The 22,576-nt window shown below is 51.9% G+C and overlaps 8 protein-coding genes across 8 annotated transcripts; 5 read left to right on the forward strand and 3 right to left on the reverse strand.

Annotated features, from left to right (window-relative positions):
- Window positions 1–153: 153 nt before the first annotated feature.
- B0H65DRAFT_510158 (uncharacterized protein) lies at window positions 154–1,089 on the reverse strand (the record flags this gene model as incomplete). The annotated part of the gene is made up of 2 exons (XM_062828371.1): window positions 154–512; window positions 537–1,089. 2 exons carry the CDS (start codon window positions 1,087–1,089, stop codon window positions 154–156), a joined length of 912 nt encoding a protein of 303 aa, XP_062681041.1.
- A 632-nt stretch (window positions 1,090–1,721) lies between these two features.
- B0H65DRAFT_470791 (mitochondrial carrier domain-containing protein) lies at window positions 1,722–3,310 on the forward strand. Its single transcript, XM_062827057.1, has 5 exons — window positions 1,722–2,017; window positions 2,089–2,109; window positions 2,180–2,311; window positions 2,373–2,520; window positions 2,594–3,310. The coding sequence occupies exons 1-5, from the start codon at window positions 1,912–1,914 to the stop codon at window positions 3,093–3,095; spliced, it is 909 nt and encodes a 302-aa protein (XP_062681042.1). The 5' UTR covers window positions 1,722–1,911; the 3' UTR covers window positions 3,096–3,310.
- On the reverse strand, window positions 3,311–4,096 carry B0H65DRAFT_470792 (uncharacterized protein). Its single transcript, XM_062827058.1, has 3 exons — window positions 4,054–4,096; window positions 3,757–3,984; window positions 3,311–3,641 (listed from the first exon to the last, which is right to left on the reverse strand). The coding sequence occupies exons 1-3, from the start codon at window positions 4,072–4,074 to the stop codon at window positions 3,495–3,497; spliced, it is 396 nt and encodes a 131-aa protein (XP_062681043.1). The 5' UTR covers window positions 4,075–4,096; the 3' UTR covers window positions 3,311–3,494.
- Window positions 4,097–4,900: 804 nt separating this feature from the next.
- B0H65DRAFT_244304 (uncharacterized protein) lies at window positions 4,901–6,572 on the forward strand. Its single transcript, XM_062822364.1, has 3 exons — window positions 4,901–5,128; window positions 5,192–5,680; window positions 5,735–6,572. Exons 1-3 carry the CDS (start codon window positions 5,108–5,110, stop codon window positions 6,296–6,298), a joined length of 1,074 nt encoding a protein of 357 aa, XP_062681044.1. The 5' UTR covers window positions 4,901–5,107; the 3' UTR covers window positions 6,299–6,572.
- Window positions 6,573–7,499: 927 nt separating this feature from the next.
- Window positions 7,500–8,924, forward strand: B0H65DRAFT_428442 (protein-L-isoaspartate O-methyltransferase; the record flags this gene model as incomplete). Its single annotated transcript, XM_062824761.1, has 3 exons — window positions 7,500–7,601; window positions 8,193–8,509; window positions 8,564–8,924. The coding sequence occupies 3 exons, from the start codon at window positions 7,500–7,502 to the stop codon at window positions 8,922–8,924; spliced, it is 780 nt and encodes a 259-aa protein (XP_062681045.1).
- Window positions 8,925–12,525: 3,601 nt separating this feature from the next.
- On the forward strand, window positions 12,526–15,834 carry B0H65DRAFT_550422 (POT family-domain-containing protein; the record flags this gene model as incomplete). The annotated part of the gene is made up of 4 exons (XM_062829735.1): window positions 12,526–12,578; window positions 13,789–13,835; window positions 13,895–15,127; window positions 15,182–15,834. 4 exons carry the CDS (start codon window positions 12,526–12,528, stop codon window positions 15,832–15,834), a joined length of 1,986 nt encoding a protein of 661 aa, XP_062681046.1.
- Window positions 15,835–16,390: 556 nt separating this feature from the next.
- B0H65DRAFT_577247 (uncharacterized protein) lies at window positions 16,391–18,213 on the forward strand (the record flags this gene model as incomplete). Its single annotated transcript, XM_062830685.1, has 2 exons — window positions 16,391–16,941; window positions 18,009–18,213. The coding sequence occupies exons 1-2, from the start codon at window positions 16,646–16,648 to the stop codon at window positions 18,211–18,213; spliced, it is 501 nt and encodes a 166-aa protein (XP_062681047.1). The 5' UTR covers window positions 16,391–16,645.
- Window positions 18,214–20,845: 2,632 nt separating this feature from the next.
- B0H65DRAFT_550424 (uncharacterized protein) lies at window positions 20,846–21,913 on the reverse strand (the record flags this gene model as incomplete). The annotated part of the gene is made up of 2 exons (XM_062829736.1): window positions 20,846–20,993; window positions 21,687–21,913. 2 exons carry the CDS (start codon window positions 21,911–21,913, stop codon window positions 20,846–20,848), a joined length of 375 nt encoding a protein of 124 aa, XP_062681048.1.
- Window positions 21,914–22,576: the final 663 nt, after the last annotated feature.

Consider the following 22,576-nt stretch of genomic DNA (forward strand, 5'->3'; position numbering starts at 1 on the left):
AAACAAGAAAAGAAAAAAGAAGGTATTTCAACCAAATGTTGCCGAAGGAAAACCTCGAACCCAGTCTCAATCAATTCCGCAGACATAACACCGACTTGAAGTGATCAGGAGATGATGTGCGCAAAACCCCATCCCTCCGGAAGAACGGATGTTTTAGATTTTGGACGTATTGTTCTGCGGAATAGGGGTGTTGTCGTTATTCAGACGTAAAGTGGCATCAAAGCTGTTGACCAAGCTGTCCACATCGTCATCGGCGTTGGTTGATTTCACGGGCCTGAAAAAATTGGCTCTGAACATTTCACAGGTCGATTTTAGAGTAGCCAAAGACGCCCTAAAGCTGTTGATCAAGCCCTCCACATCGTCCTCAGTGTTGGCTGATTCCATGGGCAGGCCTCCGTGTCCATCACAGGCCTCGGAATTCGGGAGTAAATATTCTAGCCCGAAAAATCCGAGTACAGTAGCTAAGCCTGTAAAGTTGATGGAATCAGCTCGGCTGCTCACACCAAGAATAGCTGTAGGGACTCTTTGTAACTTACTAGGACGAGGTACATCAGTGGCACGCCAATCTGGCCGCCGGATATATTGCCTACCAACGAGCTGATATTGATCGCTCAGGCAGTACCCCGGAATTCGATCCAAAAACATAAACTCGTTCTTTGCAAATGAGTGATCTCTTATCTCGAGAAGATCACAAAGCTTGACGGCGTCGAAGACGATTGATGAAATTAATAGCTGGGTTTCGATTTCGTATAGTGCAACAGGGCCGCCACGCTGTCTCCCCCAGTTTTCGGCATGGCGTCTGTCTCCAAAGGCGGAGATGAAACACGATTGCCAACCCAAAGTTTCCTCGTGGAGATGCGTGTCCCAGTCGAAATGCCTGCTTGCTTGTAGCCTGAGATCCGCATCATCTCTGATGCTCCGATAACCGGCGGCGGCTATAAAGCCGCCGTCGTAGGTCATGAAAGACTGCGAGTGTCCATGTTGAACATGCCAAAGCTTAGGTGGGAGGTCTTTGTGAGGAGAAGGAAATGGCGAGCAGGACCACAGGAGGTTAGAAATCCCTAAGGGGTTGTCGTCTAACGCTTCCATGATGTATATGGACACTGTAAGCGGTAGCAATCTTCGAGTGAAGGGATCATGGTGAAGAGATATTTCACCGAATTAAGAGAGTTAACTGAGGAGAGAACCGGACACCGAAAACACCATGCCAACCAACTCGATGATCAGGCGTCCATCAGGCACGGAGGCCTACAGTGCATCAGACAAAACAAACCGCCAAGGCCAGTAAACGTCTGTCTCTTCGTTATCGGTGTCACGGCAGGCTGACTGGCCAGACACTGAAGCAGCAGCTATGCCGTCTGCCAATCCGACAGCATTGTGGCTTCAACATGGTATCGACACTTGACGACCACGACTGGCCTGTCTGTATGTATGTCGATTGATTCGGATAAAAAGAACAAGTCTGCAAGGTTCTCCGGGCTCGCGCGAGAGATGGTTGCGTTAAAGGCGCTCGAGTAAGGTAGATGATCCAGTTGTCCCTCAGAAAAGACCCCAGGCGGAGAAGAGGCCATTTCGACTAGAAAGGGGAGGCCGCCATGCATATTGCCGATGGTTGAGATTTTCGTTGGGAGGCGGGTGATGTTATGGCCATGAGAGGATGAAGAGAGAAAGAAGAACAAGGAGTTCTTAAGGTTCTCGTCATGGTCTTGGCGTCCAAACAGCGAGAAAGCGGAAAAAGTGGAGAAGCGATCCACTGCAGACGGGCCGGGAACGCATGGGGGCCCCGCAATCGGAGCAACGGCGTCATTGTCAAACTTTCCGTCCGATTGAATTATTCCCAACTTTGTTGTCCAAGTTTCAGTCCATCTTCCAGTCTCTTTTCAGTTGTCGTCAGTCTGTCTCTCCGCCAAAATGTCCTCTGCCGCCACAAAGGACGATAATGCCCACCCGGCCCTCAAGGGCCCCAGTGCCCTCCGTTCCATTCTCGCTGGTTCGACCGCCGGCGCCGTCGAGATTGGTGAGTTTTCACTCTACCAACAACACCAAGGCGGTTTTCGCTGTCGCATAGCGCTAACAACAAACAAACAGCCATCACATATCCTGCCGAGTGTACGTAACCACCGACCCGACGACTAGTCCATCGCGACAAACACCCAATTGTCCTAACTGTTCGCGACAGTCGCCAAGACTCGCACCCAGCTCAACCGCAGGTTAGCCGAGGGCCAGAAGCTCCCATGGCCGCCCTTTGGCGCGCAATGGTATGCCGGCTGCACGACTCTGATTATCGGCAACTCGCTCAAGGCGGGCATTCGTACGGTTCCCAGACATATCAGGAGAACGAAAAAACAACCGCTAAACAAGACGTGGGACAGGATTCGTCGCCTTTGACCAGTACAAGAAGCTCCTCTCCGATTCCAACGGCAAGCTTTCCGGCCCAGGCACCGTCCTCGCCGGTTTTGGCGCCGGTGTGACCGAGTCACTGCTGGCTGTGACGCCAACCGAGAGCATCAAGACCACGCTGTAAGTCGAGTCACGGTCACCCCAATTCTCTGTCTGCGATCATGGCCCATCGCTGACCAAAAACCGCCAACAGCATCGACGACCGCAAGTCCGCCAAGCCCCGCCTCCGTGGCTTCCTCCACGCCGTCCCCATCATTTACCGCGAGCGCGGCATCCGCGGTTTCTTCCAAGGTTTCGTTCCTACCACCGCGCGACAAGCCGCCAACAGCGCCACTCGTTTCGGAACCTACACCGCTTTGAAGCAGCTCGCGGAGAGCTACACCGCGCCCGGGGAGAAGCTCGGTGCTGTCGGAACGTTCGCCATGGGCGGTATCGCGGGTCTGATCACCGTCTACGTCACTCAGCCGTTGGACACCATCAAGACGAGAATGCAGAGTATCGAGGCCAAGCAGCTTTACGGCAACTCGTTTAGATGCGCCAGCATTATCTTCAAGCAGGAGGGCCTTTTGACTTTTTGGAGCGGTGCGCTGCCGAGGTTGGCAAGACTGATTATGAGTGGTGGTATTGTGTTTACCATGTACGAGAAGAGCATGGAGCTATTTGACAGGTTCGACCCTGAGAGAAAGTATATCTAATGGAATTGCCACGAGCGAGGGCGTTGAGGCGTCTTTTCACGTAATGATGGATGAAGACAACGGGACAACTACAAGAGACGGACCGGAAAAGAAAGATGGACAGACGAAACCCACGAGACCAGCGACAACAGGAGGAACGCCCTAATGGCACAGGTAGACAAAAGTTGTATATATGTTTGGCACAGGCATATCCTGAACATTTTACAGACAAACTTGAAACCTTTTCGTTTCCGGTAAATGCTATTGCGACCTGTCGCAAGGGGCCTATGCTCCAGCCCATCATATGTACCAGGCCATTTTTGATATACCCAGACTCCAGACGCCTGCCCATGAACCACACATGCAATTCGGTATTTGTACAGAAGAATCCTACACTCTCTTCCCTCTCTCTCCTCTGCCTTACGACTGGAAGCGAACGATACCTCCCAGCCTCTTGGCTATCCTGCCAAAGAAGGTCCTGTTCGGCGCCTCCTCGAGCTCCTTGACCAGATCGGTATAGTACTTGGGGTTGCTCTTAGGGCGGAGGAGCTCGCCGGTGATGCGGTACTGTTTCGAACCGAATCCGTTAGCACACCTGTCCCATGTAACTATTCCATCTATCTTCCTGTGTGCCTCATCTAGGTATCTTCCACCAATCCCCAGGACCATCCATCAGACATACCTTGTTCTTATACCTATTCTCCAACAAGCTAATCAGCGCATTAGCCTGCTTGATCTCGGCCTCCTCCCTGGCCTCCTTGGTCAACTTGTTGAAGGCCGGCGTGTTGGGCAAAAGGCTGCCGTTGTTCTTCTGCAGGCGCTTGGAGAGGACGTCCTGGAGCTGGCATTCGGGACGGAGGGCGTCGCGAGGCCAATCGGCGAGGGCGCGTTGGTATTGCCTTGCGGCGAGCTATACAAATTTCACGGTTAGCAACGAACGAACGGGTCGCGTACAGGAAAGGGAGTGAGTGTTGCGTACGTTCCGAAGGGCTCCGGACATGGTGGTGGTGGTGGTGGTGATGGAGGCGACACAGATGGGATTTGTAGGTAGACAACCAAAGCTTCAATCGCAAGTCGCAATGCTGAGTGTCAACGGCGAGGCGGCCCCTCTGAAATTCTGGGCTTGGCAATCAGAAGCGATGGACCGACAAGCGTCGATCTGACGTTGAGAGCTTGAGCCACAGATTGATCTCTGCTCAGCCACGTTTGGCTGCTCATTAGCCACAATGAACGAACAATGGTTCACGAACCGTCTCCGCTCGTCCATGCAATTCCACATTTCACTGGCGCCGATGGCGCAGTCGTCGCTCCAGCACAATCATTTCAGGAACTTGGCATGATTCCGCTTGGTCAGCTGCCATCTTGTTTCACTCACTGGAGTGACACTTTGAGAGTGACAACGGCAACAGCGCCTTCTCCTCTCTTTGTAACTCTACAACAATTGAGGACAACGAGGTCCAACATCTCGTCGACCATCGCATTCGAGCCCTTGACACCAAGTATCCTCTGTTGCTTCGCTTGTTTTACAGTTTCATTACGACTCCTTTTCCTAATCCTAGTTCAACAACCTTTCCCTTTGTTCCTTGGTCGACTCGACGGCCATCCTCTTCTTCTTTGACGACAACGACTTCAATATCATAACCAATTTCCATCTCCTATTCCGTTGTCTCCTTGTTCCACTTTCTCCTTCCTTGACTCCATAGTCGCATCGCTTCCTCCTTTTCCACTCCTGAACGACGCGCGACAGACTCCCTGCAAGCCCACCGGAATTAGTGCGGTGCCCTGCATACACAGTGGCGACGTCAGCAGGAGAACCTTGACAGCATTCACTGTGAACATTTCTCCATCTCCATCCTGATTGATCATCATCCATCAACAACAAAGACGCATTTCTTATCTTCGCGCATTATCCACGAGAGGGGTTCCCGAATCCTGAAACACCGCATCCGACATCAATAGTCGTCAACATCAACACACAGCGTGCGCGCGACACAGACAGACACCAGTCGATTCATCCGCAGACATCCGTCACGATGTCGGCCCGTTACGAAAGGGTACGTTGTCGCCCATCATCACCACCGGATTTCAACTCCAGCCAATCTAACAATACCCATCAGGTCAACGCCCACGCCGACAACGATGACGACCACCACGACGACACGCCAACACCCACCAACCCTACGTCGAGACCACCGATCCCCAACTCGCCACCACCATCCTTCCACTCCCGCGCATCCTCCATCCACAACAGTCAACGCCCCGTGAATCCCGACCTCGCCGATGCCTTTGGTGCCGACGAAGATGACGACGACAGCGACGATGATGCCGACGACAGACAGCGCTTAATGCGACGGGACTCTTCGCCGACGGAGGCCTCCGGGGCAGCGGGATCGACTGAAACGACATCAGGAGGAAGTTCAAGGCCCGGGCCTGAAAGGCAGACGACACAGTTACCGACTCCATCATACACGACGACAGGGGGAGGATCAACGACGCGAACGTCAGGAAGGGTTTATGGTGGTGGTATCCAGAATGAGGGTGTCTTTTCGAATCTGACAGCCAAACCGGAACGAAATAATGGCCCTGAGAAGGAGGAGTTGCCTCCTGTACGTATTCCCTTCACACTCCAAGCGCTGAGACACAATACTAACGCATAACAGTCCTACGAACAAGCAGCCGCAGACGCCGCCCCTCCATACTGGGAAACCACCATCCTCGCCCCCGGCCTCGGCGGTCCCGACGACGTTTACATCGAAGGCATGCCCGTCGGCTCCATCGTCTCCTTCATCTGGAACGGCATGATCTCCATGTCCTTCCAGCTCGTCGGCTTCCTGCTCACCTACCTGCTCCACTCCACTCACGCCGCCAAAAACGGTTCCCGCGCCGGCTTGGGAATCACGTTGATCCAATTCGGCTTCATGATGAAGGGCACGCAAGATTCTGGCGCCGAAGGGGATGGGTACACGGCTCCACCAGATCCGAACTCGCACGACTTTGACCCGGGTGCGGTGGACGACAACAGAGGAGGCGACAATTGGGGATCGGTGGATTCGAGCGATTGGGTGGCGTATATCCTCATGTTGGTCGGGTGGTTTATCCTCATCAAGAGCGTTAGTGATTACTTGAAGGTGCGGAGGCATGAGATGTTGGTGCTGCAGAGCCCGGATAGAGGGCTGGGAATTCCGATTATTGCTACGGGGGAGGTGCCGGAGCGGGTGGTATAGCCGTCCGCCGTTAGGGAGGTGTTGGCATGGATGGACCGTGATGGGATTGGGTGGATGTTACTACAGACGGAGCGAAGGGGTTTGTTATTACAGGAACGAACGCGACATGCGTACATACGAAAACGGTTATCCTACTCTTCCCTATGTCGTTCTCTCATGTCAAGCATTTTAATGGTGTGGATCATGTTTTTTTTCTTTGTTTCTATTATTGCATTGACCCTGTTCCTAGGTAACCGTTTCTCAAGCTAGATGATGGTCTGTTTGTTGAAATCCTCAGAGCAAAGCAACGATTTCGGCGGTTCACAAAACGCTTGGGGTTGGGCATTTGCCGTCTAGATTATCTCTCTCAGTTCTCTGAGTGATTGTCAACCGGATAAACGATACCATGGATGTTACGGGGTAATCAGCGATTCAACCGACCTCCGACCCCCGCACACTTGCCCCTCTCTTTCCCTCGCTTTTGTCAGGACAAGGCTGCAAGACTGTCATGTGCTGATGGTCCATGCAGGAGGGCGCGTTGACACCGACATGTGTGGATCTTACATCAGATGCCTGAACGGTTAACGTCAATGCTTCATCATACTTGGGCAGGGGATGTCCGAAGCTCTTGCACCTCTTTTTGTTTGTGCATGCGATCACATCACTCGTCTCCCTCGTGTTCATCTTTGTTGATACTTCCTTTTTGGTTAGCATTACCACCGTAACAAAAATCCCACGTTTCCCTCCTTTTAACTCCTCATTCATGCCTTCGTTCCTAAAACCGTGACGGAATCATCATCTCTTAGTACTTATCCTCAAAACCACTTTCTATCCCCCGCATCACCAACACACACCACCAACCTACAAATCACGGCCGACGCGAATGACACCTCGCCTCATATCCTCCTTAAGCCTACGGTCAACAACCGCCACAACGAAACCGACAACAACCATCATCACCACCCTCTCAGCTGCCACCGCAGCAGCACATTATCACCATCACCATCAGCTTCCCACCACCACCACCAAGACCTGCCCTCCTCCTGACCTTTTCACCAACACAAACACCCTCTCATCAAGCACTTGTCCCATCACGGCCTCCAGAACCACCGGCGGTGGCATAACAATAACGAACGAGAGCAGACGAAACTTTACCACCTCGACGACAACGACTTGGTTCAGGTGGCCGACAGCTTTTTTGAGAGAAAACCTCAACCTCAACATGGCCTGGCACTCGTCTGGCGTGAGCAACTCGGAGCTGATTGAGAATTTGTGGAGGAATAAGTTGATTAAGGAGGAGAGGGTTAAGGAGGCTTTTTTGAAGGTTTGTGCAGTCGTCCGTTCGTCCTTTGTCAAGCTTCCATGTTTCGTCCGGTCCGGTCCTAGAAGCCTACCATCTGGGTTCCTCGTCGTCCGTCGGTTTGACGTTCCTCCCGTCCGGGTCTAGGAGCAGATTGGGTGTGTGTGTTTTTGCTCATGCGGGGAGGTCTACTTTTTTGTCTTCTTCTGCGTGGTTGTGGTGTGTAGGACAACCACGGGGGGAGACTGGGGGGAGACTTGATTTCCTGTTTTCTCCCCCCAATTCTCTTGTAATCCCCAGTCCTTGGGTTAGGGATCCCTCTCTGTGGCATGCATCGTCGGTTTTCTCTCGCGTTCACGCTCGTTTCTTTTTCCATGATATATTCTGGTTTGGTCCCAGTCCTGGCCGCTCTGTCTTCGTGGTTGGTTTCTTCCCAAATATCCACGACAACTCATCCTTGTGCCCTCCACCTACCTACGACTGTTCAAAATCACCGACGTCTGCTTAGAGCACATCATTCAAACAGTCCTCATCGCCCATCTTTTGTCAAAACTCCAAACCTACCTACTTCAGGGAGACACACACACTGACTGACATACACCACCACTGCACCAGGTCGACCGCGCCCATTACTCCCCCACATCCCCCTACTCCGACTCCCCCCAACCCATCGGCCACTCCGCCACCATCAGCGCGCCCCACATGCACGCCTCAGCAATCGAGCACCTCCTCCCCTCCATCCTGCCCTCCCCTTCCCGCCCCGCCCCCCGCGTCCTCGACATCGGTTCCGGCTCCGGCTACCTCACCCACGTCTTCGCCGAGCTCGTCGGCTCCGAAGGCGGCACCGTCGTCGGGCTCGAGCACATCCCTGCCTTACGAGACCTGGGCGCTCGAAACATGGCCAAAAGCGCCGAAGGCCGCGAATTTTTAGAGTCAGGACGGGTGCGGTTCCGTGTAGGTGACGGCCGTAAAGGTTGGCGCGAAAGTACTTCCGATTCTGCTTCGACATCGACAGACAGCCACGCCGCTAGCGCAGCAGGAAGAAGATCGTCCGTCAACCAGCGCAATCCAATGGGCGAAGTAGAAGGGCAGGGAGAACGAAAGGGCGAGGATAAAGATGAGGGGAAATGGGATGCTATTCATGTCGGGGCTAGCGCGAGGGAGATCCATAAGGAGCTGGTGGATCAGTTGAGGAGTCCCGGCAGGATGTTTGTGCCGGTTGATGATGACGAGATGGGATTGCAGCAGCATGTGTGGTTGGTGCAGAAGGGGGAGGATGGGGAGGTTAGTATGCGGAGGCTGTTTGGGGTGCGGTATGTGCCGCTGGGGGATCCTCCGAGGGCTTAAGACCTAAGTGAGAGTGAGTATGACTGAGGGAAGTGATGTGATGTGATGTGTTGCGTGACAGCAGCTGCTGGAGGTGGATGAGGTGTGTATAAGGGACTGGACTGTAAGAGATTGAGTAGAGTAGGTAGTAAGTAGTAGCTTGCGTGTAATGCATTGGTTGGTACCTTGACCGTTGGGAGGCAGTGTTCAAGTGTTGAAGGGGTGTGATTCGACGTGGCGTGGCTAGAGGGCATCGCCGGTCATCTGTCAACCACGAGTTCACTCACGACTTCAAGGCAAGGTTGGCTTGTCCCTCTTCGCCCCCCCCCCCCTTTTTTTTTTTTTTTTCCTCTCTATCCATTCTACTTCTCAACCCTCAAAGGCTGGACACCTGGCACTGAGAAACGGAACTGTGATTCCTGGGAGATAGATGTATAATCATCTTTCGTTGTCATGTCATGTCATGTAATCCTTGCTCTCTCAGACTTCCACTTTCTCTTCGAAGAACTGCTGAAACTGAAAGTTTATCTCTTCAGTTCAATTTATTTCTCCCAGTCCCACGGCTAAAGTTCAGTTCCAAGAAGCTGCTACAAAAGCCTAACTAAAACAATTGGAAAGAGCCTCAACTCCCGTTACACCCGCCGGTAGACGGTAGTATCTGTGCCTATTCTAGGTTCCGAGTAACAAGTGTCCGGACGGTGTGTGGTGAAGTGACACGATACTACTTGTCCCCTTCCCACCAGATCAAGTTTTTTGGTCAACGTACTTACTCAGTTCTCTCCCGTCCCACCAAAGGCCCAAAGGTGGGTACATAGAGGTACTGGAGGAGATGTGACACAGACTTGTACCGGAAAGCCTGCGAGCCGTGAGCCAATTCATCCAACGGGTATGATAGGTTGCGAGCGAGAAGGTTGAGATGCACTCGAGCGACGTCGAAGCTATATACGGTAGGTAGACCAAAGCAGTGTTGGGGGTGAGGTAGGTTTGATCGGGCTTCATGTTTTCTGCACTTGTAGTGTCTTCCATGAACTGTGTCTCTTTTGACACAACTGCGAATTTGAAGCGGAAGCGTGTTGTGACTTTTTCCCCTGTGCTTGTCAAGAGCCTCATACCTCTCTCTACTTTCCAGTAGGATCGCACCTGTTAATAATTCCTCTTGGGGGGTTGGATGTTAGACTTCGAGTATCGTCACAACAAGGGCTCAACGACTCAACTCCAGAAACCCAGAAACTCTTTAGGGCTTACTCGCTGGCTCGCTAGTTCCGTAGGCACTCCAGGAAGCTGCTTGGAAGTACACAGTATGCGGAAGCCTGCAACAGAAGAAGGAAGGTTGCTGATTGTTAAACTGCTGCCTCAGTAAGCCGACTGAAATCCCAGTACTAACCCGGTGTCCAACGTTGTGATGTGATGTGATGTGATGTTGAGATGGTACTGTAGGGGAAAGATACAGGCGGACAGCACGGCGACTTGATGGAACCGATGGCAGCGTGGTTAGGATCTGGTTGTCAGGCCGAATGCAACCTGTCAATCTCACGGAATTCCTGAGAGTTGCTTCCGCTATCTGAGCAGGGCAGCCCTGTTGTTCCGAACGGTTGGGACGTGGGATGTTGGTTCCAGCTTCCCACGGTCTTCCGAGCTTTCAGTTCGAGGGAGCGATGCAAGTGGAAAGGGGCAAGGAGAGATCGTAAATCGGGAGGTTGAGGTCGCCAGTGGACTTGATGGCCCTCGTTCGAGTTGAATCTTTGGATTTCCCAGCCTTTTTTCTCTTGTCTTGTCTCCATAATACGCGGCTATTGATTCTCAAGATGCCACAACCCAGGGTTTCCTGGATACGATTTCTTGGGGTTTGTCTTTGTGGATTTGACGGTGCGACAAGTACACTGTCCTCCTGTCCCAAAATCCGCTCATCTCATCTCTCACCATGTACACACACCTTCCTAATCCGGTGTTAAACCGAGGTGTCATGGAAATGGTCGTTGGTTCCACTCCTCTTTTTGTGTTGGTGATGCGGCATCAGAAAGCGACCAATCAGCACTGAATAGCCTCAATCCTTGGCCGGTCCTTGGCTAGAACGCCCAGACCCAGCGCAGTGGGTGCAGCGCCTAGACTGTGGATGATGTGGGGTGCTTTAGCACTGGAGCTAAGCTGGTCTAAGTAGGGTTTTCCGGGGTGAGCTAGTACGATGTTGGGAGAAGACGTTGAGGCTATTGGTGATAAGGTTGGTGGTTTGTCAGGTATGAGTGATCATTTGGGTGATGCTTTGTGATTTGAAGAACTGTACATCTGGGAGAAAGGTGGAGATGAGGAAGGACACCAGAGGAGTCAATTGTTATGGCTTCATCTGGCAACAAGTTTTCTTTTGTCTTGGAAAACGCTGTCAGCGTTGAAGAAGGAAGGTTCGACCTAGCTGACCAGATCCCATTGAACACGGGCAGCGTCCAAGTCCGAGTACGCCTTCCGTATGTGCTGTTTTGGCCTTTGGGCACCTGCCGGTTTCAAAGCTGTGGTTTTTCAATGCTCGCGAACACGCGGGGTACTCGTCTGGGCTAGAAGCGCCTCAGACTCTTGGTCAGAGGACTTTTACACAACCCTCACCGGATCACGAACTCGGACTCTCACCACATCTCGGACTGGAAGAGACTTGCCATGGAGGACAGGTCGGAGCCACTGCGAGCCTCAGCGATGAAAGAGAAACGGTGACATCCAGATGCGATGCATGAACCGAGAGCCGGACCGCGTCTTGAGCACGCGCATAAGAACCTCGACGGGTGTAGCGCCATGTACGCACGTTAATGGTCAGGATTGGCACGGGATGGCGTCGAGAATCTGCCTCCCCGGCCGCGTCCCTTACCATGGTGCTGGGATTTGCTTCATATAGAGGCCTCATAAGGCTGCTTCCACGTGCATCATCTTGTCCTGGCCGGGCGATGAAGTTGATGATGGTGGTTTCGAGATGGATGTCGAGAAGATGGTGGAGGGTGCATGGCGGGGTGGTGAAGTCCGTGCTCAGTGTTCCGTGGACGTTCCACTGTAGCAGTCCTCACCACGACCCCGTTTTCAGCAGTTCCACGTTGCACGTGTGCAATGGACACAGGGCACCCCTGGAAAACCTTATCGCTGACAACAGCCAACGCAATCGCGAGTCCGGGACGGGCGAAGTGGAACCAGGAAATCATCCGTCTTTGTCGTTCGTTCGAGACCTCTTCCTATCGTCCATCTTCCGTCACCTGTTTGTAAATCATTCTTCCCCGGATTTGCCCTTATTTCCTAACCTGACATCGCCTCTCGGCCATGGCGACGGGTTGATATCAGAACCATCGAACGACTTTGGATAACTTGCAACATGACAGAGGTGGTGGCGGTTTGAGTCGCCAATTGACAAATAATCGAGCATCATGTCGTCCTGGCCATGAAAGATAACATTTCGTACATGGCGCCAACCTCGGGTGGCAACGGAATACCTCGTATGTTCGGTTCATTTGGACCGACTTGTCCAGTCCCCGAGGGCGTGCTCCAAAGTGCGCCGATGATGCCAAGAGGGATCCAGTATTGCGTGATAAACCACACCTTGGCACTTGCCAATTTGAACCTCGACACCGACACGGCGCTGTTTCGGACCAACATGGCGACACCACACCTCCAATATCAAGGACAAGAACACAACCGCGGCACCGAGTTCGTGATGGTGTACCACACTCCTTCTCTGGGAGGCCTTCTCGAACAATGGAAATGATATCAGACGGGCCGATATCCGGCAGGGAAAGGAGGCGATTCAAACCACCAACAACGAATGTTCGCCAGAAAGAACCAACAACAAAGAATGCGAGCTGAATAGGAGGTCAAAAGCGACGAGGCAACATTACAGATCTGGGACCAAGTTACCTTCCTCAACGGGTAAGTGTAACCCCACGATGTGGCCCCCATGCCGAGGCTCCCCATGATGTCTATGGCGCCCTTGATCCCTGTTTAAAGCCCCTGGGTGTCCAATTCGAGGATGTGGCCGCTATCTCTGGGCACTGTGAAAAAAGGCAAAAAGAAGGTTAATCAGGTGGCCCCGATTGGATGGGTCTAATGGGCCACAAACAGATGCAACCACACCACAAGACAAGGTTACGGCGAGAACCACATTGAACTTGATTAATTGAACTTGATAAGGTGTCAGTCGGGTGCTGGTTTGGCAACTGGAATGGAAGCCATTGTTGATTGCATGTCACTGCAGCATTTGTCTCTGAAAACAGCGAGTGTCTTGGAGTATCGAAAACGAACACAAGCAGCTATTCTGGGAATAGTGACCAAGACATCTGAGGACGATAACAAGACAGACAAGACAGTGCAAAGAAGCCCAAGAGAAGCTTGAGCGGATGCGCCAAGACGAGGGCCAAGCGACGGCAAGTGAGATGCCAAGCACATCTCCCTCGGGACCTGCCCAGAGCAGGTGCCATGCCGGGACCAGTCTCGTCTTGCATTCGTCCGCCGCTAGCGGCAGTACGTACCTCCCCGAGGCAGTCTCCCACCTGCCGAGTCTGTACAGAATCAGAAGAGGAATTGCAACCATACAGATCCCATCGCCAATCGATTGGCAGAATCCGAAGAACCAGACCGCGAACGGCGAATTGGCACCCTACAGTACGAGACCACTCACACTACGAACGGGCAGGTGCATGTCGCCCATCAACCTAGAGGGACCCATGTCCACCCCATGTTGCCCAGAGTCCCAGACGGGAATCTACTTCAGACAAGGCAAGAGCAAGTGCGACCTCACCTTCCTTCTATGAGAACAAAGTAATAATAAGAAGGCTACCCTCCCTCCTTCCCTCGGGTTCTCTCCAGTTCCTCTTGATTCTTCCCGTCTCGAGAGACTCGTTCACTCGTCGCACCGCATTAGGATCCAGTCTCAAGTTCCACGAGGATCCTCATCCACCATCATCATGGGTACGTCTATCATCTACCGTCCCTTGCTTAGATCTACCACACACTAACACAAATCTCAGCGGAGACAAACACCACCATCCCGACCGCCGTCGGCCCCGTCGGCGAGGTGCGCCCGTCGCAAGACATCAAGGGGCCTCCCCCCTACGCCAACACGGGCCGCGATAGCCTCAACGGCGGCGATATCCACGAGGAATACCATGGCCTTGTCCTGCCCACCGAGGAAGAGAAGAAAACCCTGCGCCGTGTGGCCGGCAAGATGCCTGCCGAATGCTACTACCTCTGCGCCGTCGAGTTCGCCGAGCGTGCCTCGTACTACGGCTGCTTCCAGGTCTACAAGAACTTCATCCGTGCTCCCCTGCCCAAGGGTTCCCGCACCGGTGCTGCCGTCCTCGACAAGAACGATACCGCCGGTGCCCTCGGCAAGGGCTCCGTCACTGCCACTGCCATGACCGAGGCCTTCAAGTTCCTGTCCTACGCCCTCCCCATCTTCTTCGGCTGGCTCGCCGATACCAAGTATGGTCGTTTCCGCATGATTTGCCAGGGTGTCGCCATTTGCGGTGTTGCCCACATCATCATGATCATCTCGGCTCTTCCTCCTGTCCTCACCTCTGGTAACGCCATCGGTCCCTTCGCTCTCTCACTCTACATGCTCTCCATTGGTGCCGCCCAGTTCAAGCCCAACATTTCGCCCACCGTCATGGACCAGTCCCCACACAAGGTTGCCCACGTTATCGAGCAGGATGGCGAGCGCGTCATTGTCGACCCCGAGGAGTCTCTCAACAGTGTCATGTTGTGGTTCTACCTCCTCATCAACATCGGTGCCTGCTTCGGTATCCCCACCACCTACCTGGCCAAGCTTGTCGGTTACTGGGCCGCCTACCTGATTCCTACCATTCTCTACCTGCTGCTCCCTCCCCTGCTGTGGTACCTCAACCCCAGACTCGTCAAGCAGCCTCCTGGTGGTTCTGATTTGGGTAACGTCTTCCGCGTTCTTGGCGACTGCTTCACTCATGGTGGTCTTCGCTCCATCGGCCGCAAGGGTTTCTGGGATGTTGGCAAGCCCAGCGTTCGCGCTGCTGCTGGTAGCACCAAGGTTTACGGCTATGATGATCAGTTCGTCGAGGATGTCCGCCGTACCTTCCAGGCTTGCGGTATCTTCCTCTTCCTTCCCATCTACTACATCAACGACGGTGCTCTCGGTGCTGCTGCCAACGCCCTCTCCGCCGGTATGAGGACCAACGGTGTTCCCAACGATTTGCTCGACAACCTCAACTCCGTCACCATTGTCATTAGTACGTCTTATGCATGATCACGTTAATACCAAATAAAGCTAACAAATTGTGTAGTGGTCCCTCTCATGAACCACGTCATCTATCCTCTCCTGCGCAGAAAGGGCATCCACTGGGGCCCCATCTCCCGTATGACCTTCGGCTTCGCTCTCTGCACCATTGGCTCCATGGGTTTCCCTCTCCTCCAGCACTACGTCTACGAGACCTCTCCTTGCGGCAAGTACGCCACTACCTGCCAGGAGAATGCTGCTGAGGGTGAGGATGGTCTCTCTTCCATCTCGTACTGGTACTACGCCATTCCCATTGTCGTCACTGCCGCCTCCGAGATCTTCGTCAACGTCACTGCCTACACCATTGCCTACTCCCGCTCCCCCAAGAACATGAAGGGTCTCGTCAGCTCCGTCAACTTGTTCATGACCGCCATCAGCGCCGCCATTGGTCTCGCCACCTCCAGCGCTATCCAGGATCCCTACCTTGTCTGGGCTTTCGCCGGCCCTACCATTGCCGGTGGTGTCTTTACCATTGTCTTCTGGTTCATGTTCAGGCACCTCAACAACGAGGAGTTCATCATCAACACCGACTTCGGTGACATGGTGCGTGAGTCGGACAACAGCAGTGATGAGGAGGCCAACAAGCACGGTGCCAAGGGCCAGGATACCATCACTCAGGTTCCTGCCCCTCAGCCTGTCACTCTCAATGAGAAGAACTAAGAGGGGAATAGTGTTTTATTTTTTCGCATTTGCAATGATACCACGGTGAAGAAGACAGGGAGGAGGATGCAGAGTACCGAAAAACGGTCTCTGCTTGGATACCCATGATAAGACAAGAGATGATACCTTAATGCTATTGATGGAGTTATGTAGCCATCCAGTTGTGTATAGCTGCCGTTCATGTGTATGACGCAATGAGCATTTACATGGACAAAGAAGTAATGATAAATACTGTCAAGACAATGATCGGTTCCTGATTGCAATGTGCTTGGTTTGTGGTCGTAAGCACACGTGCTTTTCATGTGCGGAATCTCTTATCAGCTTATTTCCGGACAAAGACATCTCGTCATAGCATCGACCCGCTTTCAACGTCCTTGTATGATGGGCTTGCGAGGGGCAATAAAGTTGTGACTGTTTGGCGTTTGCTTCGGCCAACCGTGCTGGAAAACCCAAAGATCCAATTAAGCAATCTTTGTCGGCCTTTGAGACTACAGTTAGGTCGACCCATCAGAAGCTTTCGAATCACCAACGAAGTCTTGTTATGTCTGTTACACGTCAAAAACAACGAACGATTGAACAAACTTTTTTCAAGACCGAGTTGCTGAGAGGATGTCGAGTGTCAACCCTTCGACGCCGAAGACAATACGTTAGACAAGCATGTTCGCGGCTGATCAGCAAGGGTATAAGACCTCGTAGGATCTCTACCTACCATTGACACGGAAAGTCAGGTTCATCAGCAGCAGCGGCGTCCAGAGTCACATCCACTTCCGACTTCCCACTTCCCAAAAAGAAGAACACATAATCAAGCAAAATGGGCGTAGAAGACTGGATCCCCACTTATCACCCCTCGGGAGCAGAGAAGGTTAAGGCGGAGGATATCCCTACTTCGAACCCGCAAGGGTCTACCACGAACACTAGTAGCAGCAACAGCAGCTTTTGTGACAAGCATGGTTTCCTACCCACGTCTGATGGTGGGAGTTCTGGTGTTGGATTGGGTGGTGGTAAGGCCAAGGATGTCAGTACGGTCACTGTTGGACATACTACCAGTGCTGAGCTGGAGTTGGAGAAGGGGGAGGAGGATAAAGGCAAAGCCAAGGGGGAGGGGAAGTAGGAGTGTAAGCCCTGAAAGGTGGCAAGTGTAGTCAAGCTTGAGGGACTGAGATACTGTAGTGAGGGAAGGGAATAGGAAATCAACATGCAGCGTTTGAAATGAGATTTGCCTTGATGTAGATCTTCATTACTTTGCAAGCTTAAGCTTGGAAGTCTTTGAGTGACTGTGTGTGTCTGTTTGTTGCATCGTAATTCATGAAGTGAGGCAAAGATGTGGTGGAGTTTGTGATGACGGTCGTTCTTTGCGATTTGCGTTTGTTCTTGCTACGGTACTACCGAGGAAGGTGGACAGGTAGCTGCTCTCATCGGCGAGGCAAGAGCAAACGTCTTCGGACGCATTTGCATCTAAATCTTCTCCCAAGAATTGCATCGATTACCAAACAAAATGAAGTGAGGAGACCGGGAACCAACGACGAAGTTTCGGAGAGCAAACGTTCTGGTAGGCTTCCAAGTTCCAACAATCCAACAACGAATTTTAAGACGGGATTAATGCGATCAACAGAAAACAACCAGCCACCATCCACCAATAAGTGGCTCTGGTGAGTTTGGCTGTCATCCATCCACTTCCTTCCCGTCCCGAATTGGCAACACCCTTGGCTGTGTTACTGCATCGCTTCAAGTTTACGTTTTCGGGTCCAACCGGCGAAGTCTCGCGTGATGAAGCACAGAGATGTGGTTGGTGGCCCAGTTTCGAATTCTTTGGGATGACAACAAATACGACTCATCGTCGAACCATTTGTTCGAGATATGGGTGTCACCTCATCCATGAGGAAATGAATGGCCAACATGTCGTTTCACCAAACACTGGGAACCACCAAGAATATCCACACGAACTGCAAACGCAAGACGTGCAGACTCCCGGTCTTGAGAGACGTGAGAGGTGTTGCTGGCACCGTGACAGGTATAACTACCCCAGCACCCCCAGCTTGGAAATCGAATCTTTTCACCATCAACACAAGCATCACATTCACATCCACATCCACACATCTACCATACCAATCAACCCCCAAAACCAAATCTCTCAACCAAAACTCCCACTTCAAACCAAAAAATCACCAAACAAGCAAGATGTCCACCCCTATCTCCAACACCACCTCCGCCGCCGCCGCTGGCACTGAGCAGCCCAAGGAGACCGTCTCCGCCCCTGTCCAGACCACTACCACTACTACCGTCATCGAGACCACTACCACCACTGAGCCTGCTCAGGCTGCCGCCGCTGAGAAGAAGGGGGAGGCCAAGGAGGACAGCAAGGATACCACCAAGCAGTAGGAGGTGCAAAGGCCACGATCACACCCGACCTCTGATGAGGACTGTAGTCACCGACTCGCCGAGAGATCCGCTTGACAAGGAATGGAGAAGTAACATAATCGAATAATGGAGGAGCTTCTTGGCGAGAGGTAATCACGATTCGGGGTGATTTAGGGAATGGAATTGGAAGAGGACATGTTTGTGAGAGCTAGTAGGCTTGGGCAGGAAACATGAGGTACGGGAGGGACTTGAAGGAGGAATGGTTGAGCCAGAATCAGATACTAGGACCCGGCAATGGAAGCATGACCTGGCTTTGAACAGTTTTTTCGAGCTTCCAACTAGCGTGATGTTGAGACTTGATCGAGTGTTGTGGCTTGTAGACTTTCCATCATGATGTATCCACTTCTTGCTACATCGATATCCCCCCTCTTTCCTTCTTTCCTTCTTTCCTTTGGTCACTCCACCATTCCTTCCCTTCCCTTCCTTTTCGTGTTCCTACGCTCCACTACTATTCCATTCCTAAACCCCCGTTATGTCCCGTCCCCACTGTAGAGAACCCCAACAATCAGTCCTCAATCACCGAGCTTCAAACGGCCAAAAGCTGGTGACGGATCAGACGAAGAACTCGTGGTCGTTGAAGTAGTGGACGTGGCACTACCGCTGGTCGCGAAATCTTTTGTTGCCGTTGTGGAGGAGTAGGACGAGGAACTGCTGGAGGAGCCGGTTTGAATTGTAGAGGTGGTGGGGTTATTGGTTGAAGAAGAAGTTGAAGAGGATGGGTTGGTGGATGCTGTGGAGGAGGACATTTTGGGTGTTTGATGGTTGACGGTTGAACAATAACTAACCGGGTGGCTGTAGTTGAGAAGGGCTGCTTGGATTTGGAAGACACTGCAGATATTAGGCAACGAGTAGACAGTTGTTCAGGAAAATAAGTTCCAGGGACCTAAGTTACTCGTCTACATGCATCAGGTCTTCATGCATCATGAGTCGATGGATCAAGTAATCTTTACGTACTCTTCCATTCGTTTCTCAACGTGATGACCTTGTGCTGTCTTTCATCTGTTCTGCCACCTGTGTACAGAGAGGTGCTGGAACTGCAAAAGTGTTGACCCTGTGAGCAAGTCTGCGTCTAGACTTTCCCGAAGCCTCTATCAAAAACCATATGGCCTTTGCTCCTACAAAGTACGTGGTCAGCAGGAAGAACAGGCAAACCGGACCAGAACAGTGAGAGTAAGACACTGCATGATAGATCGCACTAGACGCCAGATATTCAGACACTGGATCCCGTAGAACCATGACGCTCGACAATAGAGCGGGTATAAGTACACAGTCCTTGCCCGCACAAAAGTCTCCATTGCATCAACGTTCACCACAATCACAGTTCGCTCTCCCGTTGCCACTTTCCAAAATAACTTGACCCAAACCCAAACTCCAGACCCAAACAACAGAACCAGTCAAAATCTCCAGCTCAGGCAATTCCGGCAGCGCACCCTCGGCTCCTAACACTGGCTCATCTGGCTCATCTGGCTCCTCGAGCTCCGGGGGAGCAAAAGGGACGGGATCTGCCCCTTCCACGAGCACGGGTGTTGTTGTCACTACCACCGTCACCACCGTATCTACGCCGATTACGAAGTTGTAACCAATACTATCACTTGTCACGCCGAGCGTAGTATCTATACATCGCTATTGTTGTGCGGCGGGTTCTTGCCGTAAACAGGACGTAGGTATAATAGGCGAGGTGGACGGGTCGAAAATTGTCTGGGAATTTCGATTGGATGAACAAGAAGAGTTTCTGAGTAGGTACCTACCTACTAGTGGAGGCGAAAGAATAATAAAAGGTACCTCTACTGAGTTTAAGCGTTCATTTCGGTAGAGGTACTGACGACGAAGGACTAGAAGGAATCATAATGTAGAGGTAGTGTAGAGAGGTAGCTGAAAGAATTGAACTTGTAGGGAAGTTTCAAGTCAAACAACGTGTGGGACAGTACCTTAGGAACGGAAGTGGAGGTTTTAAGAGATACACGAGGAGTTCGAGATGTACTTGAGAAGGAGGTAACACAGCCAAAGGGCTGGAAGAGTCCAGAATGTAAGTAGGACACGGTATAAGGGCAAGTACGATGGAGCATTCCACATGCCATGAACCATCCATGGATGCGTTCGGTCGACGAAGCAATCAAGCTTCTCTATTTCAAACTCTGACCAATCTCCCTACTATGACCTAGTGCTGTCTTTCATCCATTCCGTCAACCTTTTACATAATCCTACTCTAGGCTTCCCCGAGTTCTTGAACAAACACGGCCCGATCTTTACTCACGAGCATGCATTGGTGCCGGTCATCAGGTAGAACATCGAACCTGGGCGGTTCGAGAACAACAAACTGTTCCATGCCAATGGTATCAGGCACATCGTGTCCAGGCGCCTGGTGCTATGGAAACATGATACCTCTACCGTAGAAGTGGTATAAATGTGCAGTACTTGCCCATTCCAATCCCCATTAACATTCACCACAACAACCACAGCTTCATCTTCCATACCTACCTTACTAGGTTTCCAACACCGACACCAAGTCTAAAACACCAAAACCAACCAAAATGTCCAGCTCAGGCTCCTCTGACATCGCACCCCCAGCTCCCAACACCGGCGGCGCTGGTATTTATGGTACCTTTGGCTCCTCTGGCTCTTCCGGCTCTTCCGGCTCTTCCGGCTCTTCGGGCTCCTCGGGCTCCTCTGGTTCCTCTGGTTCCTCTGGCTCCTCTGGCTCCTCTGGCTCTTCTGGCTCCAGTTCCAGTAAATGAGAGTACCTCTACGCAGGTACAGGTACCTCTAGGCAACATGGAAGTCAGCTAGAACTGGTTAGGAATATGGTTGGGAGAGGAGGAAGAAGAAGAAGAAGAAGAGTTTCTGGGTAGTACCTAGGAGCATCGCTGGAAGCGGAAGGGATGGGTATTGGGCTTTGAGCGTTGATTTTGGTGAACGGGACGTGGAATGTGTAGATGGAGTTGATCATGATGTGGCTGAGGAACTTATTTGAACTTTTAGGAATGAAGTTTCAAGACAAATGCGCGGTAATGCATGCCCCTGGTGAGAGATGAAGCTGTAGTGACAACAAACGGCAGGAGCAACGAGGACTGAAGACCGAAGTCTGATGGGAAAGAGCGTTTGAGTACAAGATACCTAACAAACATGCGAAACCCGCTGCTACAAGAAAGAGAAGAACGAGCTCAAAAAACATGACGCGCTGCAAATCTCAACATTCATAACTTTCTGATTTCCAGTTACACCCCTACCTACCTACCTAGCTAGCTTCCTACTTTCCAGTTCGGAGTCACACTAGTGTACCTCACTGCTTGCCCCTAGGCTAATATCCCATTGATGCATCTGCTATTGTATCTCCACTACCTCTTTCCTTCTCGTTCCTCCTTCGTTTTCCCTTAACCCTTACCCTTTTCCCTTGTCCTCCCCGCCCCCCTGGCCTTTCTACTTCCTTTGCTCACCCGTTCTTGCTCCCCCAGTACTGCATCGCTCCCTCAACCCTGATACGGTCAAACGCCGCCAAGGGGTCGGAGGAAGTAGAGGTGGAGGTGGTGTTTGTTGATCCGGTAGAACTGGACGTGTTGTTACTGGAGCTGGTCGTGGTTGAGGATGAGGTGTTGCTAGTGGAAGAGCCGCTTTGAGTGGTAGAGGAGGTCGTGTTGGAGGTAGAGGTGTTTGAGGAGGACATGATGTCGATTTGGTGGATGCTTTTGCGCTTATATGTGCAAATGGTTAGGGGTGGATTGTTGAAGAAGGGTGGTGTACCTGTAAACTGGAAGCCTGGAGATTTAATGTTCGTCAGGGAGGGGGACTCGGTGCCAGTTATATCTCTTTCGAATTTCTTCCGGGACTTGATTGTATAGGGGAATAAGGAGATGAATCATGTTTTATGGAACATCTTTCTTACTGAAAGGTTGTCATGGACCATGCTTTATGCTTGGGTGAATCAAGAAGTTCGCTGTTCAAGTTGTTGGTCAGCATCAGCATGTTATTTTCATGATTTCATCCGCTCTGACACCAGTGTAAATAGGTATAAGAGTTATGATTCTTTACCGCCATATCGTCTAGAACCCCTCGAGATTTCTGTCAACACCCCATGACTCTTGGTGACTCGGTTGTATACTTGTACTAGCGTGGTCGAGACTCGGTACCCAAACCAGTAGACTAAACCGAACTTTGCTCTTCGCCCTCGTGAAATGCAGACTCAAGAGAACCGGTATAAATACAATCCAGCCCTTGCCATCTTCCAGCTCCCAAACCTCTTTCAACATTCACACTGCATTCACCATCACCACCCCAATCACTGTACCGGCCTTTCTCTACCCAACCTTCCCAACATGAGTTCAAACAA

Source organism: Neurospora tetraspora, assembly GCF_033439725.1.
Source record: "Neurospora tetraspora strain CBS 560.94 chromosome Unknown B0H65scaffold_5, whole genome shotgun sequence".
Taxonomy (NCBI): Eukaryota; Fungi; Ascomycota; class Sordariomycetes; order Sordariales; family Sordariaceae; genus Neurospora; species Neurospora tetraspora.

Coding starts and splice junctions, on each gene's coding strand:
- B0H65DRAFT_244304 (XM_062822364.1), top strand. CDS start 5,108: ATGTCGGCCCGTTACGAAAGG. Junction 5,129..5,191: donor TGTCGGCCCGTTACGAAAGG/GTACGTTGTCGC, acceptor AATACCCATCAG/GTCAACGCCCACGCCGACAA. Junction 5,681..5,734: donor AGAAGGAGGAGTTGCCTCCT/GTACGTATTCCC, acceptor AACGCATAACAG/TCCTACGAACAAGCAGCCGC.
- B0H65DRAFT_470791 (XM_062827057.1), top strand. CDS start 1,912: ATGTCCTCTGCCGCCACAAAGGACGATAATGCCCACCCGGCCCTCAAG. Junction 2,110..2,179: donor CATCACATATCCTGCCGAGT/GTACGTAACCAC, acceptor TGTTCGCGACAG/TCGCCAAGACTCGCACCCAG. Junction 2,521..2,593: donor GAGAGCATCAAGACCACGCT/GTAAGTCGAGTC, acceptor AACCGCCAACAG/CATCGACGACCGCAAGTCCG.
- B0H65DRAFT_470792 (XM_062827058.1), bottom strand. CDS start 4,074: ATGTCCGGAGCCCTTCGGAAC. Junction 3,985..4,053: donor TGTCCGGAGCCCTTCGGAAC/GTACGCAACACT, acceptor AAATTTGTATAG/CTCGCCGCAAGGCAATACCA. Junction 3,642..3,756: donor AGAATAGGTATAAGAACAAG/GTATGTCTGATG, acceptor GGTTCGAAACAG/TACCGCATCACCGGCGAGCT.